This window comes from Diadema antillarum, unplaced genomic scaffold (genome assembly GCF_040938485.1).
Source record: "Diadema antillarum isolate AM-2024a unplaced genomic scaffold, OU_Dant_1.0 seq00000523_RagTag, whole genome shotgun sequence".
NCBI lineage: Eukaryota > Metazoa > Echinodermata > Echinoidea > Diadematoida > Diadematidae > Diadema > Diadema antillarum.
In genome coordinates this window covers 2,206,250-2,223,564 of record NW_027271475.1, presented here as the reverse complement: position 1 = coordinate 2,223,564, position 17,315 = coordinate 2,206,250, and the positions used below count along the sequence as shown (strand labels likewise).

Below are 17,315 nucleotides of genomic sequence, written 5' to 3'. Positions count from 1 at the left end.
GTGGGATACTCTGCGGGATTAACCTCAGAGAAAATGGTCTTCATTATGGCTTGATGTGAGCGCTAATTGGTTTAAAGGAGCTCGTAAGTAGGAACGTAACACCCACTGTCTACAGAAGGCAATGCAAGAAAAGTGGCGACGGCGATATTACATCGGACTGTACAGAGACCATACGTCCAGACAGAAGTTGTTTGTATCGCCTTCACTGCATGAGCGATAGCTCATTTGTGTGGATACCATACGGATTTGGAAAAGGTGTATGTTACACTTCCTGAGTTACAGGAAATAGACTATGGGTTTTTTTTCTTTATTGTTTGTGCTTCAGTTTTCTCCGTTAGCAGAGACGTCCATTTAAATGGGGAGTCAACCAAACATGGATTCAACGAGTTACCAATGCAGAAAATGTAGTGAAACAGTCAAAGTCGGATATGAATGATACACCAAGTGATGTAGATGGATCAGTATATAGTGTAATATGAACGGAGTTATGACTTGCAGTGAACCCCTTTTTTTCAGCCCCAAAGGAAACCCGGAAGAGCCTCTCACATGCATGAATGAAAGTTTGGAGTGATGCGATCATCATCTCATCTTCGCTATTAATCATCATCAAGCGCACGAGGAGGAACGGTCGGGAGAAATACGACCAGCGCCCGGAACATAATTTCACCCAACAGACTCAGCAACATAACATGCCTTTACCAGCATTGCATTATATTCGGGCTGTTATTGACCTTGAGAATCTGTTATCTCATATTCGTTCGACAGACGATCACATTTCGCATTCCTGATGCGTGAAAAAGGATGCCCCGTCGCTAATCGTCATTGGCAAATGATTTCGACCTCAGATATCACCTATCAAGCTATAACCGGTTGAAGAGCTGATATAAGTCATCACTTAAGAAGTATTGATGAAGGTCGCTATATAGTCACTCCGATGTCTGTTTAACTAGTCACCATCTTCCGATTCTGCGTATAGATGTTGATGCGAATGATTCGCTTCTTAAAAGCGTTGCAGTCCGTTTTGTAGCCAGATGGGCGTACTGAGGTCCGTGAGCTTATGGGAGGGGTTGTCACTTCAGCTTTTGTGTGAACATCTCCCGGCTAGCGGCCTCAACGTTTTGACTCGGGCTTTACTCTATCTTGTAGGCCTACCATTTACAAGCGTGAATGTCTCCCTCTGTTCGACGTGATTATTAAGAGCAATCATAATTCAGCTCTTCTTCCAGTAAAATTGCACTTTCTTTCTTTCTTGTTTTACCTAAACGTGTTTACGTTTACTTTTAAATGAAGGAAAAAGGGTGCAATCACTCCAAACGAACGAGACACTTCCATCAGACTCGAAATTCGAACGGAGAAAGTTACCGGGGAAACAAGTTTCAATGTTTTCAACCACTTCTGTCTTTGTCGAATATAAGGTATGCGGAGTTTTACTCTAAGGTCACACACTTCTCTGCATAATAACCGGAAGTCATGTGAAAGGAGAACTCAGTGAACACTTTCAGTGCTCACAGCTAGGAACATCGGTTGTTATAGACCATAGTGTCACAAAATAATGTGCTTTTGTTCCTAGACAGTCAAGTGGATCTTGTGAGAACGTGTGCCTTTAAATACTCGTGATTGTTTCATAAGTGCGATGATTGCGAAAATAATTATCGCTCAGGATGTGGCGTAATCTACATAGAAAACACAGAAATGTGGGAATGAAGGTTGAAGCTATTATACAGGCATCCTCATCACCTTAAGGTGCAATAGCCCCCCCCCCCAACGTTAAAGGCGGCTCCTCGAAAGTTCTGTAGAATGGAATTTTACAGAATGAGTAACCACAGAATCTGGTACGCGGTATCAGGTATTCTTTCTATCTCTGTTTTTCAGACGTGGTCGTGACAAATAAAACGCGGTGACACATGATTTGGGGGCACATCGCAAGAAGAAAGATGTCGTAATGAGGATTGGGCAGGAGGGGTGTAAAGAGTCTACCCATTATAGTCTGGTAGGAATGGGGGGTCCCCATGCACCCCCCGAACACATTTTTTAAACTTACTTTTTTGTAACCCTTAGGGTGTCTAGTTAATGAATTTTTTTGTTCCCAAGAAAAAATCGTGTCCCATGGGGGTCATTGGCGGCCATCTTGGCAGCCATCTTGGATTTTCAGGGAAAATCATTATCTTCCATAACTTTTGAACTACACAGCATATAATTATAAATAAAGCATTTCTGCAGGGTAAACATGACACGAGGAATCGATTGCAATGGTTATTTACATGATTAAAGCAAGTCTGAAACAAGACAAGAGACCCGCGGGTCTAGCGCTCACCTGAGTATCGCAAGTTCACCTTTCACGCAGTCACTAATCTAAATTATTTACAGCTCCACCAAAATTTGACCAGGCATTCTCAAGTAGAAGATGAAAATGTACAATAAAGGCCCAATTTTTTTAAGATTCCTTAATTTGGGGGGATTGGGGCCCCCTGGGGCCCTCTGGGTGGGGCATGGTGCCCATTTTGATAAATTGAGATCCTGACCCCCTAGGGATGCTACGTGCCAAGTTTGACAAAAATCCATCATGAGGTTTTCAGGAAGAAGATGAAAATGTACAATTCAGGCCCCCATTTGGACCCTTCCAACCACCCCCCCCCCCCACCCAAGAGGGGCACCCCTGGATCTCCTATGAACAAACTTGAAACTACAGTCATTAATGTACTCACTCATAGTATTATCTCAGCTCTATAACTTCTGATTCTAGAGAAGATTTATAAAGATTCCTTCATTTGGGGGGTTTGGGACCCCTGGGGGCCCCCTGGGTGGGGCATGGTGCCCATTTTAACAAATTGAGATCCTAACCCCCTAGGGATGCTACCTGCCAAGTTTGGTGAAAATGGGTCATGGGGTTCTCAAGACGACGATAAAAATGTACAATTTAGGCCCCATTAGGACCCCTCCTCACCCCCTCCCCTGGGTCCCAAGGGGGGCACCCCTGATTCTGCCATGAACAAACTTGAAACTACAGTCATCAATGTACTAACTCATAGTATTAACTAAGCACTATCACTTCTGGTTCTAGAGAAGAAGATTTTTGCAGAATCCTTAATTTTGGGGGGCTTGGGCCCCCTGAGGGCCCCCTGGGTGGGGCATGGTGCCCATTTTAACAAATTGAGTTCCTAACCCCCTAGGGATGCTACCTGCCAAGTTTGGTGAAAATGGGTCATGGGGTTCTCAAGAAGAAGATGAAAATGTACAATTTAGGCCCCATTAGAACCCTTCCCCACCCCCCTCCCCTGGGTCCCAAGGGGGGCACCCCTGATTCTGCCATGAACAAACTTGAAACTACAGTCATCAATGTACTAACTCATAGTATTAACTTAGCTCTATCACTTCTGGTTCTAGAGAAGAAGATTTTTACAGATTCCTTAATTTTGGGGGGTTTGGGCCCCCCTGGGCGGGGCATGGTGCCCATTTTAACAAATTGAGTTCCTAACCCCCTAGGGATGCTACCTGCCAAGTTTGATGAAAATCGGTCTTGGGGTTTTCAAGAAGAAGATGAAAATGTAAAAAGTTTACGCACGACGCACGACGGACGACGGACGACGGACGACGGACGACGGACGACGGACGACGGACGACGGACGACGGACGACGGACGACGGACGACGCACGACGCACGACGCACGACGCACGACGGACGCCGGACGAAGGGCGATCGCAATAGCTCACTTGAGCCTTTGGCTCAGGTGAGCTAAAAAGCCTAAAAACATGCAAATTTCGGTGTCATTTTCACCGAAAACTACCCAATTAGTTTAACTTTTGAATTACACAACATACAGGGACAAATAAAACAGTAATTCAGAGTTAATACGGCATGAGGAATCGTTTGAGAGAGTTATTTACATGATTAAAGCAAGCTACATACAAGAAAAGTCCAAACATGCGAGGAAAACCAGTGTTGTTTACTCTAGAAATATTCCCAAGTAGTCTATATACATATATACATGACAATCTCATACCTCCTAAGAGTAAACTTACCTCTTTTTCTTAACAGTCTGGTAGGAAAGGGGGGGGGGGGGGGGGTCCCGTGCACCCTCATTTTTGTATCCCTTAGGGTGTCTATTTAATTTTTTTTTTGTCTCCAAGTGAAAATCGTGTCACATGGGGGTCATTGGCAGCCATCTTGGATTTGCGAGGAAAATCATTAGTTTCTATAACTTTTGAAGTTTCCAACATACAAGGACAAATAAATGATTTCTCCAGGGTAAATTTGCAAGGAAAAATAAAACATTTTTTCAGGGTATATATGACATGAGAAATCGATTGAGATGGTTATTTACATGATTAAAAAATGCTCAATACAAGAAAAGTCCCAAATATAATAAATTCTGTATCGGTTACACTGAAAAGTACCCAAATAGTTCAACTTTTGAACTATACACAACATACAGGGACAAATAAAACATTTCTTCAGACGAAACACAGCATGAGGAATCAATTGAGATTGTCATTTACATAATGAAAGCAAATTTGACACAAGAAATGTCCCAAAACTGAAAAATTAAGTGCTGTTACTCTGGAAATGGCCCAAATATTTCATGCTACATACATGACAAATTGCATACCTCACAAAAGTGACTAACAACTCTGTCTTTAGATCATTGCCCAAATAGGCCTTTTTTGTTTTGTATCAAAAACATTAAATAGAATCTGAAGAGAAAATTAATTTCAAGCATTGTCACCCCTCACTTTGTGAAATAGAATAAGAATGTAAGCACTGTGGTAATTCATATGCAAATACCCTTAAAAAGAGGTGACACATGAGAATAATGTTGATCACAACACTTAAAAGTGACTAATTGACAAAGATAAAACTTGAACTGAAATTTAACACTCTTTGTGCACGTTCAATTTCGTTTCATTTTATATTTAAAACGAGTTTGAGTTGGGATATATTCAAGGAAACAATCACTGTGTCAAAATGTCGAGCCGATTAAAAAATTTTAGATGCCAAAATGGTTTCATTTATTCTCAAGTTAAAAAAGCAGTTCATTCAAATGTATTTGCTTAAAGTTTATTGTCCGAAAACAAAAAGAGAAACATTTCATTTGACAGCCGGAAATCTAGCCTGTGAATAGGGACTGTATATCAATGTGGATTGCTGCTACTTTAATTTAGAAATATTTGCATGTGAATCGCTTTTGTGCTTACATCCTGTATGCATTCAATTCAAGTTCACATTGATTGGAATTAAGTTTCCTTTCGAATTCTGTTACAAGTTGTCTGATATAAGACGCAATATTCAAGCTATTATCAAAAGACATAATATTTTGAAAGGGTTAGTCACATACCGATTAGTGATTGGCTGAACACAGTCACGTGATGGAAGTACATTCGTTATGTTGGCCCATGGGCGAACATTCTTGTAATGTTCTCCCATGGGAAAACATTTCCACGTGACAAATGACAGAATTAAGGCCTAGGACCGCAGCGCACTTATAACCTCCCTCAATAGCATTTCAAACCCTTCGGGTGGAACATTGGGTATGTTCCCTCCGCCGCCAGTCATCATCTATATATTTCAACGTTTGTGACATGTGTATATGCTTTTCATGAAGTATGGAATTAACGTATATTGAAAAAATATAAAGTAACACAATATGACTTCACTTTTCTTAAAAAGTATTCTGAATGCTCACCCTGTGTAACTGTACAAACCACAGAAGCGGTTATGCAATATATCAGGTTTTCATTTCACACTTCTTTAATTTCTATACCGGTAGTCATCATCAAAACGATCATTGTAATCAATGTCTGGGTCCTCTTCTTCATCCTCCTTCATTTCCTCAGTAATTTTCTGAAGCAAGTCAATGAGGGAAGTCGGAAAGATAGGGCCACTTGACCACACTGGCTCCATCATAACAAAGGCTACCTTCTGCCATCCTTGTCCAGAATCAAAGGAGTCATATACAGAGCACCAGAAGATTGGTTGGTCAGCTCTCTTTAAGATGGCAAGGCGATGGGTCACACATTTAATGTGTGGGATAAGGTTGTCACTGCAAGGTGTATATGAGCATGAAGAAATCCACATTGGAGTTTGTAGTCATTTGTTCGCCCTCTCCCATCATCTGCTTTGGATGATGCTGCTGTAAATAGACTTCTCCACCTCTTGTGGTCATACATTAGGCATGTGAATGCTCCAATGTCTTCTGTCACTTCTTATTGGCTCTACAGACCACCCATCTCCAAGGTTTAAGTGGGGGACAAAAAACATTGGCACATTTCAAAGTCATGTTGTAAGATTTCTGCAGTGTTCATTATAATGTAATATTGAACAATTTACCACATTTCAGTAAAATATTGCAGAGATTATAATGTCATACTACTCTCTCCTGAATGCTGTATGGTACATGGGGTGGCTTTGTAGATTCTTTAGGGGTCCGACTTCGCCCCTACTCTTGAAGGCACTTGTTACATCTTCCCCTGTAAACACATGTCGTCCAAGTATTGTGGTACAGTAGCCCGCTCCCTTTGATTCAGTATGCCAGTTCAACGACATTCACAATCTGGCAATGCTCGACAGTCCATTTATCAAGGAGGATAGTGAGGGTGACGGAGTGAGCATGGTGCAAGAAGATCCAGAAAATGTCTCTGTCTGGTGTCCTTACCACAGCTGCTTTGTACCCAAGCTTAATAGTGGAATACTCGAGGTAGAGCGCTACCCTGGTGTCCTTCTCCTGGTTAGACGGCAGCTCATGGATAGAGCTTATTGTCTCCTGGGATGAATAATTAGGTGAACAAAAAGAATGTAACAGGAATCACTTAAGCTTCAGAGAATGTGATTTCTGTTACATTCCTTTTGTTTACACAATGATATGTTCCAGGAGACGATAAGCGATATCCATGAGTGACTGTCTAACCAGTATAAGAAGACGGACACCAGGGTCGTGCTCTACCTCAAGTGCGCTGCTAAACTTAGGTACAAGGTAGCTTTGGTGAGGGATCCAGACACACATTTCCTTGATCCCCTTGGTCCTTGCTTAATCCATTCTACAATGTAGTATCTTTCTTAATAAACGGACTGTCACGTATTGCCAGGTTGTCAATGTCAATTAACTTGCATTTATATAGAATCAACGGGAGCTCATTATTATACTGTATACCAAAATACCTGGACTACCGGGGAAGATGTAACAATTAAAGTGCCTTAATGGGTTGGGAAAAGTTGGACCCCTAAAGAATCAACAAAAGCTACCCCATATACCACATAGCATTCAGGTGAAAGTTGTTTGATTTCGTGATTTCAGAAGTATTCTACTGAAATCTAATAAGTTGCTCAGTATTATATCATAATAAACACTACTAAAATATTAGAATATGACTTTACAATATGACAAGTTGAGTGTTTTTTCCTCACAATTCTTGGTGATGGGTGGTCTGTGGAGCCAGAGGTGACAGATGACATTGAAGCATTCACATGCCTAAAATGTATAGCGAGGTCCGGGAGAAGTCTCTCATGATGGCGTTCGCAGCATCATGCTGAAACAGATGGTGGGAGAGGGCGAGCAACTGATGACCAAATCCAAGGTGGATTTCTCCTTGCTCCCACCTGGCAGAGGCAACCTTATTTCACACTTTCAATGTGTGAACCATGGGTACCACCTTGCCATCTTCAAGCGATCTGACTAGCCAATCTTCTGGTGCGCTACCGCTTTAATCCTGGACAAAGGTGGCATAAGACAGCCTTCGGTATCATGGATCCGGTGTGGTCAAGTGGCCCTATCCTTCCCACTTCCCTCATTGACTTGCTTCAGAAAGTTACTCCGTAGACAGAGGAGGATGAAGAGGAGGAGCCAGACATTGATTACAATGATCGTTTTGATGATGACTGTAAATTACCAGAAGTGTAAAACCCAAAGCTAACATATTATCGCTTACCGAATCTGTGGTTTGTATAATTGCATAGGATGAGAATTAAGAATATGTTAGACAAATTAAAGTCATAGAGAGAGAGTGGATTTCTGACTGTCAAGTGATTTTCATATGTTTATTTTCAGACAGGAAGGCTTTAAACAAATACGTTTGAATGAACCATTTTTAACTTAATCTTAAATAAGTTTAATGATAACAATATGACACCTAAATTGGTGAAACCGACAGAGCATTTTGGTACAGTGATTTCCTTTATGAAATTACACTTACTCAAACTCTTCAAATACAAAATTATATGAAATAGTAGATGCACTCAAAAAGTGTTCAATTACATTCTAGGTTTGAATTTTGTCGATTAGTCACTTTCACATGTGGTCAAAATTTGTATGTTGACCTCTTTCGATCTGCTTTTTTAGGGGTATCTGCATATCAATTGCCATCGTGCTTACATTTTTCATTTGATTTCAACAAGTGAGACGTCAAAATGCTTGGAGTTGCATGTTGCATATTTTTTTTATAAACAAAACACCATATTTGAGCTATGATCTAAAGACAAAGTGCCAAGTCACTTTTGTGAAGTAGTTTGTCATGTATGTATACGGATTTTGGGTACTCTACGGTGTAAATGACACCAAATTTTTCGTATTTTGGACTTTTTGTATCAAACTTGCTTTAATCATAAAAATAACCATCTCAATCGATTCCTTATGACACAGTTACCCTGAAGTTACAGAATTTACTGATTTTCCTCTCAAATAAAAAATGGCCGCCAATGACTCCCCCCCCCCCTCCGACACGATTTTTACTTGGAAAAAAAAATCATCATCTAATAGACACCTTGAAGGGATACAAAAATTTAGGGTGCATGAGGATCCCCCATTCCTAGACTTTAGTGGTTAGTCAATCATATGAGGTATATAATTGTCATGTATGTATATGGACTATTTGGGCAGAGCAAACAACACTGTTTTTTTATTCGCATGTTTGGATTTTTCATGTATCATAATTGTTTTAATTATGTAGATAACAATGTCAATCGATTCCTCATGCCAAATTTACCCTGGAGAAATTATTTATTTGTCCTTGTATGTTGGAAACTTATAGAAAGTTATAGAAATTAATGATTTTCCTCGCAAATCCAAGATGGCTGCCAATGACCCCCCATGTGACACGATTTTCACTTGGAGACAAAAAGAATCAAATAGACACCCTAAGGGATACAAAAAGGAGGGTGCATGGGACCCCCACCCCCCATTCCTACCAGACTGTTAAGAAAAAGAGGTTAGTTTACTCTTAGGAGATATGAGATTGTATTCACTTGGGAATATTTCTAGGGTAAACGACACTGGTTTTCCTCGCATGTTTGGACTTTTCTTGTATGTAACTTGCTTTAATCATGTAAATAACTCTCTCAAACGATTCCTCATGCCATATTAACTCTGAATTACTGTTTTATTTGTCCCTGTATGTTGTGTAATTCAAAAGTTAAACTATTTAGGTATTTTTCGGTGAAAATGACACTGAAATTTGCATATTTTTAGGATTTTCTTGTTTCAGACTTGCTTTAATCACGTAAATAACCATTGCAATCGATTCCTCGTGTCACGTTTACCCTGAAGAAATGCTTTATTTATAATTTTATGCTGTGTAGTTCAAAAGTTATGGAAGATAATGATTTTCCCTGAAAATCCAAGATGGCTGCCAAGATGGCCGCCAATGACCCCCATGGGACACGATTTTTTCTTGGGAACAAAAAAAATCATTAACTAGACACCCTAAGGGTTACAAAAAAGTAAGTTAAAAAAATGTGTTCGGGGGGTGCATGGGGACCCCCCATTCCTACCAGACTATTACCCCCCGTGTCATCCTCGGCGTATACTCGGGCTCTTGGTGATGAAGTGCATTGGTATGCTAGGAATCCAGGAGCACTACACCAGCACGGACAACGACGGGGAGACACGCGATGTATTTTATAACGACTGATTATCCCCATGGCACGCGTCGGGCATCAATTATCATTTTGAGTTCTCATTTTTTGTTTCATTTTGTTTGGTGAGTCTAACTTGTTTTCCCCCTCCGTTTCATATCAGATAAGATAATGCCGACTGTTGGGAGACCAAAATGACTTTATTGAATTGTGTTTACTTCGAATTTTGACGGGCGATTGCTCTCCTTTGCGGAGAAAAGCAATAAAGTTATTTCCCCCCAACCTCACTTTTTTTTTCTCATATGTTGGATAAGATCTGCTCGCCTGTCTAACAGTGTCTGCCTGTCTCTCCCTCTCTTCCTCTCTCCATCCCCCTTTTCCCTCTCTTTCCCCTTTCTGTCTCAAGCTGCACTCCCCTTTGATGAGTCTCAAAGAGAGTAGTCTAGATGTTGCTCTGGACGATTCATACCGTCCCCTCTTTCTCTCTCTCGCGCGCGCACGATTAAACTCATCATCTTGTTTTCACACCACAACAAGGTTGTGTTTCTCCACAATTTGGAACAATATATCTTCTCCATCTCTCCCCCTTGTCCTCTTTCTGAGCTTTTCTGCCAACATCTTTTTATTCTTCTCGTGCATCCACCTAAATACTCTATCACATATCTATTATCTCTTCTTCTTCTTCTTCTTCTTCTTCTTCATTGTTGTCGTCCATTTTTGTTTTTTTCTTCATCCTCCTTCCTCATCCTTGCGTTCCTATAATACCTCACGGTCAAATTCAAAATAAACGGTACCTGTCGTCATCGAGAAGTTCGACAGTTCCTCAGACCGGGTATTTCATTATCGAATGTCGGGGGAAGTTGTAAGGATAAAAGAGCGCGGAGGATATTCGGTGGTCTGTGCTGATATGGATAGTCGCGCATTCGTTGGCATTGCTTAGCATGGCGTTTCCGCCCCTCACATGTTATGTCGAGAGACGAGTCCTAGGCATCAACATGGATTATTCACATCGCTCTTCCCTCTGGGGTTTTAAAGGGTATCACGCTATCACTTAAGATTATGAAAGAATGTCATTGTATGGTTTACTGCCATCAGACGGGTAAATACATATTTCTCTCAGCGTTTTTTTTTTTTTTTTTTTTTTTTGGGGGGGGGGTACATAAAAGCGCTATCCTGTATCAATGAACATTCGCAGGGAATTTCAGTAATCTAAAATTTGTCTGGCAAATATTATGATAAACCATCACATTACCATCTCATTAGTTTTGCCGATGTTCCAAAATAGATTAAATGGACTCGGCTGGTTGCTGTTTAGGTGGATATGTATCAACAACTACTAAAACAGTACGTTATATGTGTATCGCTTATTTTCTTTTTTTTTAAATTATAGACATAATTCACGAGACGATTGTTGTTTTAGTTTTGAAGATATAGCGTTGAAATCATGCATTATGTAAGAAAAATTACGATAATAGAACTTCATAGGATTGTATCATGTTTGATATCATCATAGATTGCGTGTTTTATAGATAATTGAAGAAAAAAATGGATATAGGTGGATATTATAATAGATACATTAGGTATACAAAGTATAATAGTGGCAGCCAATAAGACAATCAATCCTAACGTCAACTTAGCACATTGAAGTAATCGTTGAGGGCGGTGTTTTTTTTTCTCATCTCACCAATGACAGTGGGTTCGAGGTCGACGAAGATAGCACGCGGCACGTGCTTCCCGGACCCGGTCTCGCTGAAGAAAGTACAGAAGGCCTCGTCCGGAGCCTTCACGCCCTTGTCCGTCGGTAGGTAGCCGTCGGGCTGGATGCCGTGCTCCAGACAGTACAGCTCCCAGCAGGCGTTGCCAATTTGGCATCCGGCCTGGCCCACGTGGACGGAGATGCACTCGCGCTGTGAGAAGGAAAAGATTGACGTAGAGATAATTTGTATCAGAAAACAATAACAAAAAAATTAACCACGAAAACAACAAATGACTGCGGAGGACGGCAGAAAGAGAGAGAGAGAGAGAGAGAGAGAGAGAGAGGGGGGGGGGGGTAGGGATTTCAACACAAGCGGTCACTCGTGCTGAGATCCGGCAAAGCTCACTCAACAAACAAACAAACAAATAAATAATCAATCAAACTTATTTTATAATCTGTCATTGGATGCAATGAACATATGTTATCAAGCACTTTACAGGACCAATGGACGGGGGTACATGGCAATGAGGAAAAAAAAGTGTCATACGGTACATGATAAAGGGGAACAATAACCGCAGCCAGCTAGGGGACTCGAACTGAGGACCTCAATTTAACAGTCTGTTGTCCTATGTCCACTGAGCCACAGCACCTCGCGATCCACTTATCAAATATAAACAATAACCTACTTTATACAATCTTTGTAAGGAAATCAAAGCAGCTAGCACAAACACATAATATATTGCGTATACGCCTAAGCATTAATTAAAAAAGCATCGTGACCTGGTAGCGTGTACTTTCTCTTGTTCCGATACCCTGGATAACTTGTAGTAATTGCATTCTGCAGCAATTTCTTGGAACATGATTAGTATCTACTACTACAACGTCTGAAAATAAAAATCGAGATATAGCGTAAGCATGCAGACCAAGTGCAGACAGTGTGTAATTGAGGCACTTCAAACATGTTCAGTACGTGCCTGGACCATTTTCAGTCGTGCACATCAAAACCAACTGGTCACATCCTGGTTTGAGGTCTTTGACTCAGTTTCATTTCTAGGACCAGTCCAAAGCTTTGTGAAAGCAGAAAAAAAAAGAAGAAAATCTTGGATTTATTCCAAACTATTTTTTTTTCTTCAGTTCGGGGGAAATCACATGAAAGTATTACAATCCATAACTCCCTTTTCTCACACATACAAACTAAAATGACATATTCTGTGTATATAACAGTACAACAAACTCACGTAAGAAGTGACTTGTATTCTGACCTTCTGATATTAAAGAAAACTTCGAACTTCAAAGGTCCTAAGTTTAAAAACGTAAACTTGAACTTGCAGGCCTACTACAGGGCTTCCGCAGAATTTAGAGCCTTTACCCCAAACACTACACAGAGCTTATGACAACCTTGCTTCTGTTTACTGGTTTTTGGCCTAAATTGTCCCTAGAACATTGTTAGAATTTCATTTTCATACTTTTTTGTTTTTGTTCTTTGTTTGCGAGTGTTTGCATATTAATCATCAAAAGTTTAAGTTAGTTGATTTAGTTCAAGAACATTACTTTAACCACTGACCATGCTGACTGTTAAAAATCGATTTGTTTTGTTGGTACTTCTTGTCAATACTAGCAATTTGAGTAGGCCTACTTTGTCGTAAGATATTATTCAAAAAGACATTTTGAAACTTCATAGTAGGATATCATAATCAATGGAAATTTCGCTATCATCATTTCAAATGCCGAAGTCTGTGATGAAATGCGCGGGACTGAAGCTGCAACTCATCAAATTGAGATGAGTTGGAATCTAGTCAAATGTGGTATTGTGTTCACGATTTTTGTGCGGCTTTTATACAATAAGAAATGCACGAGAAATTCAGCTGTCCTTTTTCTACCGTCTAGTTCCTGTAACAGCTCATGCCTTTTTACTTGCATATTTTGTATCTGTAAAGACGGGGTTGGGTCCTGATCTAGATAACGTATTCCTTGCCGGACGCGCTCCCCAGTGAAAAAAGAAGACAAAAACTATTGAGTGCATTAATGTCAGACTTTCGATAATGTCGATAAAACTCTTCTCAATGAAAACCAAGACGAGATATGAGGCACAATTACGGTGACATTGGTATAATAATAATAATAATAATAATAATAATAATAATAATAATAATAATAATAATAATAAGGTCTTATTTATCCAGGGTAGCCTCTTCAGTGTTGCCACTGCTCTACCAGAGCCATAGAAATGGCATGGCTTCCACAAGCTTTTACCAAGAATTATGTTTTTTGTTCCACCTGATCTTTTGTTGTTGCATGTTTTTGTAATCTCTTGGTCAACTGGTATGGCTTAATTGCTATTAAAGTATAATGTAACTAATTTTGGGTACCATGATTGGAACGGGGTCCTCACCTTCCATTGGAGGGGCAATTGATTGCCATAGCGGTAAATTCACTGCGGCTTTTTTTGTTCTTTTAGTTGCCTTGCAAACTCATTAAAATACTTATAGGGCTGCCAGATGAATTATATAAAAGACAATTTAGGTTCCTCATCAAGCCACATTGACCTCCAGTCTGACAGAGATGGCGAAGACAATGAAAAACAAGTAGTGCTAATTGACATGCAGCAAATGATCGCCATAGCACGTGACTGAACATCAGTATGTAGCAGGGAGAAGAGACAGATCTAATTGGTGCTTGATCGCAAAAATAAGCTTCAACATCTACATTAGATGTAGAAGTAGCGGAGGTACGAAATCTTTGGTAGATACATGTATGTCTTATTACAACGCGTCGCGGAAGAACCCTTGAAACAACACAATGTGCCGTCTTTTCCGATGTCGTTATTAACTGACAGCGATTTCGACTTGTTTTTGCTACCAAACTCTTCATAAAGGTACAAAATTACATCAATTAAGCTGGACTTACTGTTTTAATTCCGAGAACGGTTTCACGTCCGATCCTGGACGCTTCATCAGCTCGTCTGATTTGATGGCGGGAAGGCGTCACGAGCTGATGAAGCGTTCAGGATCGGACGTGAAACCGTTCTCGGAATTAAAACAGTAAGTCCAGATGATTTGATTTAATTTGGTACCTTTATCAAACGTTACCTGGATGAATCAGAACTTACACCATGTTGTCAAACTCTTCATAATGGATAAGTATACATAATCGACATCATACAAATTCGACGAAATAATTCTGATTTCGGTCATTTTGAAAGTGCAATTAAGTTATTACCTCTGAGAGCTGGTAAGTAACTGTTTATAGTTTGACGCATCAAGTGGCATGATTGGGTTCCAGTAAGCAATGAAATAACTTGTAGGCCTATCCCGGTTTCCTGTCTTGCTATACGCCGCATCTTTTCGGTTTTCTCTCCCAGTATTCCAACAGCCAGCGTATTATCTCATAAAGATCCTTGACTCCAGTTTGACCCTCCATTCCTCTAATCATCGTTAAACTTTATATCGACAGAGCATTATGCTTTTACTGTTTACTATGCTCGTCATGTGCTCTCAGAATTTGTAATATTGAAGCAAATAGACAAAACACAGGTGTTACTGACAGCAAGGAGTTCGAGTCAGATAGAGTTGAACTGACATCAACTCGTTTTCCCCAATTGAACAGACACTATTTCTAGTTTGACGATTGATGACAACACAAGCTGAATTATGCATTCGAACAATAGACGGTTGACTGGTATGAAACTTTCACAATACTTAGTACAAAAGCTTAGAGAATTAGTATTTAGTACTAAAGTTTATAGTAAGGAAAAAGCAATTAAAGGAATAATTGCTGAGGAATTTTGAAAGCCATACATGATTAATACTGCACACGGTCACATCTAATTACAAGCACTGGAAAAAGAGTGTGGTCAGTCCTATATAATCAAAGAATTAGGCACTTTAAACGTCAATTCCTTACCGGATGCCCAACTTTCATTTTGAGTTGACACACAGCGGGTGATATGGAAAACGACAAGAGCTGACTCGTTGCAGCTATACCCGTAGGGGAACAATATTATGTTCAAGTTGTCGAAATGAACGGAAAAGTGCTGTCAATGGCTGTGCAACCTGTCAATCACTACCTGTCAGAGACAAGTGTCACAAAAGGTCAGAGCCGTGTCAGAAATCAGGTCATCAAAATGAGCGACAGTCGATGACCATCAGGAAAATAATTCACCAGTCAGATATGGTTTCTCGGCATGTCGATCCACTTGAGATGCGTCCTATCGTGGAGCCACAATGGTCCTAAATCATGGAGTTACAGCACATGGAGCAGCCATGGTCCTATCAAACGCAGTCGATCGAGAATCATAGCCTTCCGTGTGTTGAAAATATGAAAGACACTCCCCCATCACCATCCTCTCTGTGTTGTTATTGTTGTTGGGCTTTTTTTCATGGTATATACAAGTGTAGTGTAGTCTATTCTTATCCTATGGATATTAACGTTCTGTCATAAAAGTGTAGGGGGAAACGAAAACGCCTTCCTCACACTGGGGTGTCACACTCATAAACCGAGCCACCTGGGTCCGCACGAATTAATCGACCGTTCTGGTTTAATCACGGATGTTGAACAGAATAAGCAGAATCTTAGTGGTGGATAAAGAGAAGGGATAGATGAATTATGAAAAGCAGCAATAAGTGAGGTTAACGTGTTTTCCAGAGATGAATTTCACAGTTCTGTGCCTTTCATGCATGCCTTTGGAGAGGGTTCGGTTCGGCCCTTACTAGTATGCCCAAATTGGTGTTTCGCTTTTAAAATGTTAAAATTATCATAATCAAGACATGCTTATTGAAAAATATTCAGAAGAATAATACTTGCAAGATTCCCTGCAGTATTTGGCCTCTTTGCAGAAGGCCATTTATCTCTTTGCCTTAAAACGAAAACAGTTTTTATCTCTTTGTTATCTCCGTATTAAAATAATTCATCTCGTCTTATCTCATTTAAACAAATGTAAAACCGAAATGCTTCAACGAATGAAAACATCAAGACAGAAGAGATTACTAATGACCAAGTTGTGATATTGAAAATAAAGCAGACACATACATAAATATTATTCCAAACAAATTTTCTCCCTAATTTGCGAATAAGAATGACCAGCTGGGTTACTTCTGTTATTTCGGAGAAATCATTCGGAGAAATCAAATATTTACGCAAAGTATCGGTCGATATCAAGACGACCTGCAAACTCCTTAAAAAAGGTAACTTCAAAATTACCTCTCTGAGTAATTTCTGAGTGAATAATTAGTATGGCCTATGAAGAAATGGAGAAGAAAAATTGGGGTAATTTTCATAAGTGACCACACAGTCTTATTACTATAATATGCTTTGCATAAACCATTTTGAGAGCGTACGATCTTACTCGCGTCGGTTCACTGGGCGTGTTTCCGTTGTGAACACAATTATCTTGTCCCGGATGGCCCCCTACACCTGTGTTACCTTTGGGTCGGTGCATCACTCGGCCCGGTCATATTAAAGACGGAAGCCTCTAACACCCCGTCTGGGGGCAATGCGAGAATCCAATAATTGATGTTGCTATACCTGTCTACCAGCTGGATGCGGAGTACCGCGTAATTGGCAGCGGCCGTCCTCTTCTGGGACGGGGAAGGAGGTGTGAACGCGTAAGCGCACGAGTTGTCGTGTTTCGCGAGATTTCGAAGCATCTGCACTATAGCAATAATGTCATGGGGGCGTCACCAGGGGGGGTGCGTTGCTGGTGTGCGAACGCACCCCCCTCAGACCCTTAAAAAAAAAAAAACAAACAAAAAAAAAAAAAACCCTCAGTCATCCTTCCCA

General features: G+C 40.3%; 1 protein-coding gene across 1 annotated transcript in view; it reads right to left on the bottom strand.

Annotated features, from left to right (window-relative positions):
• The window catches only part of LOC139734340 (tubulin alpha-3 chain-like), a 44,403-nt gene that overhangs the window by 5,712 nt on the left and 21,376 nt on the right, over positions 1-17,315 (bottom strand). The window contains exon 2 of the mRNA XM_071645132.1: positions 11,526-11,748. Within this exon, the coding sequence (XP_071501233.1) occupies positions 11,526-11,748 (223 nt within the window). The remainder of the gene's footprint in view (positions 1-11,525; positions 11,749-17,315) is intronic.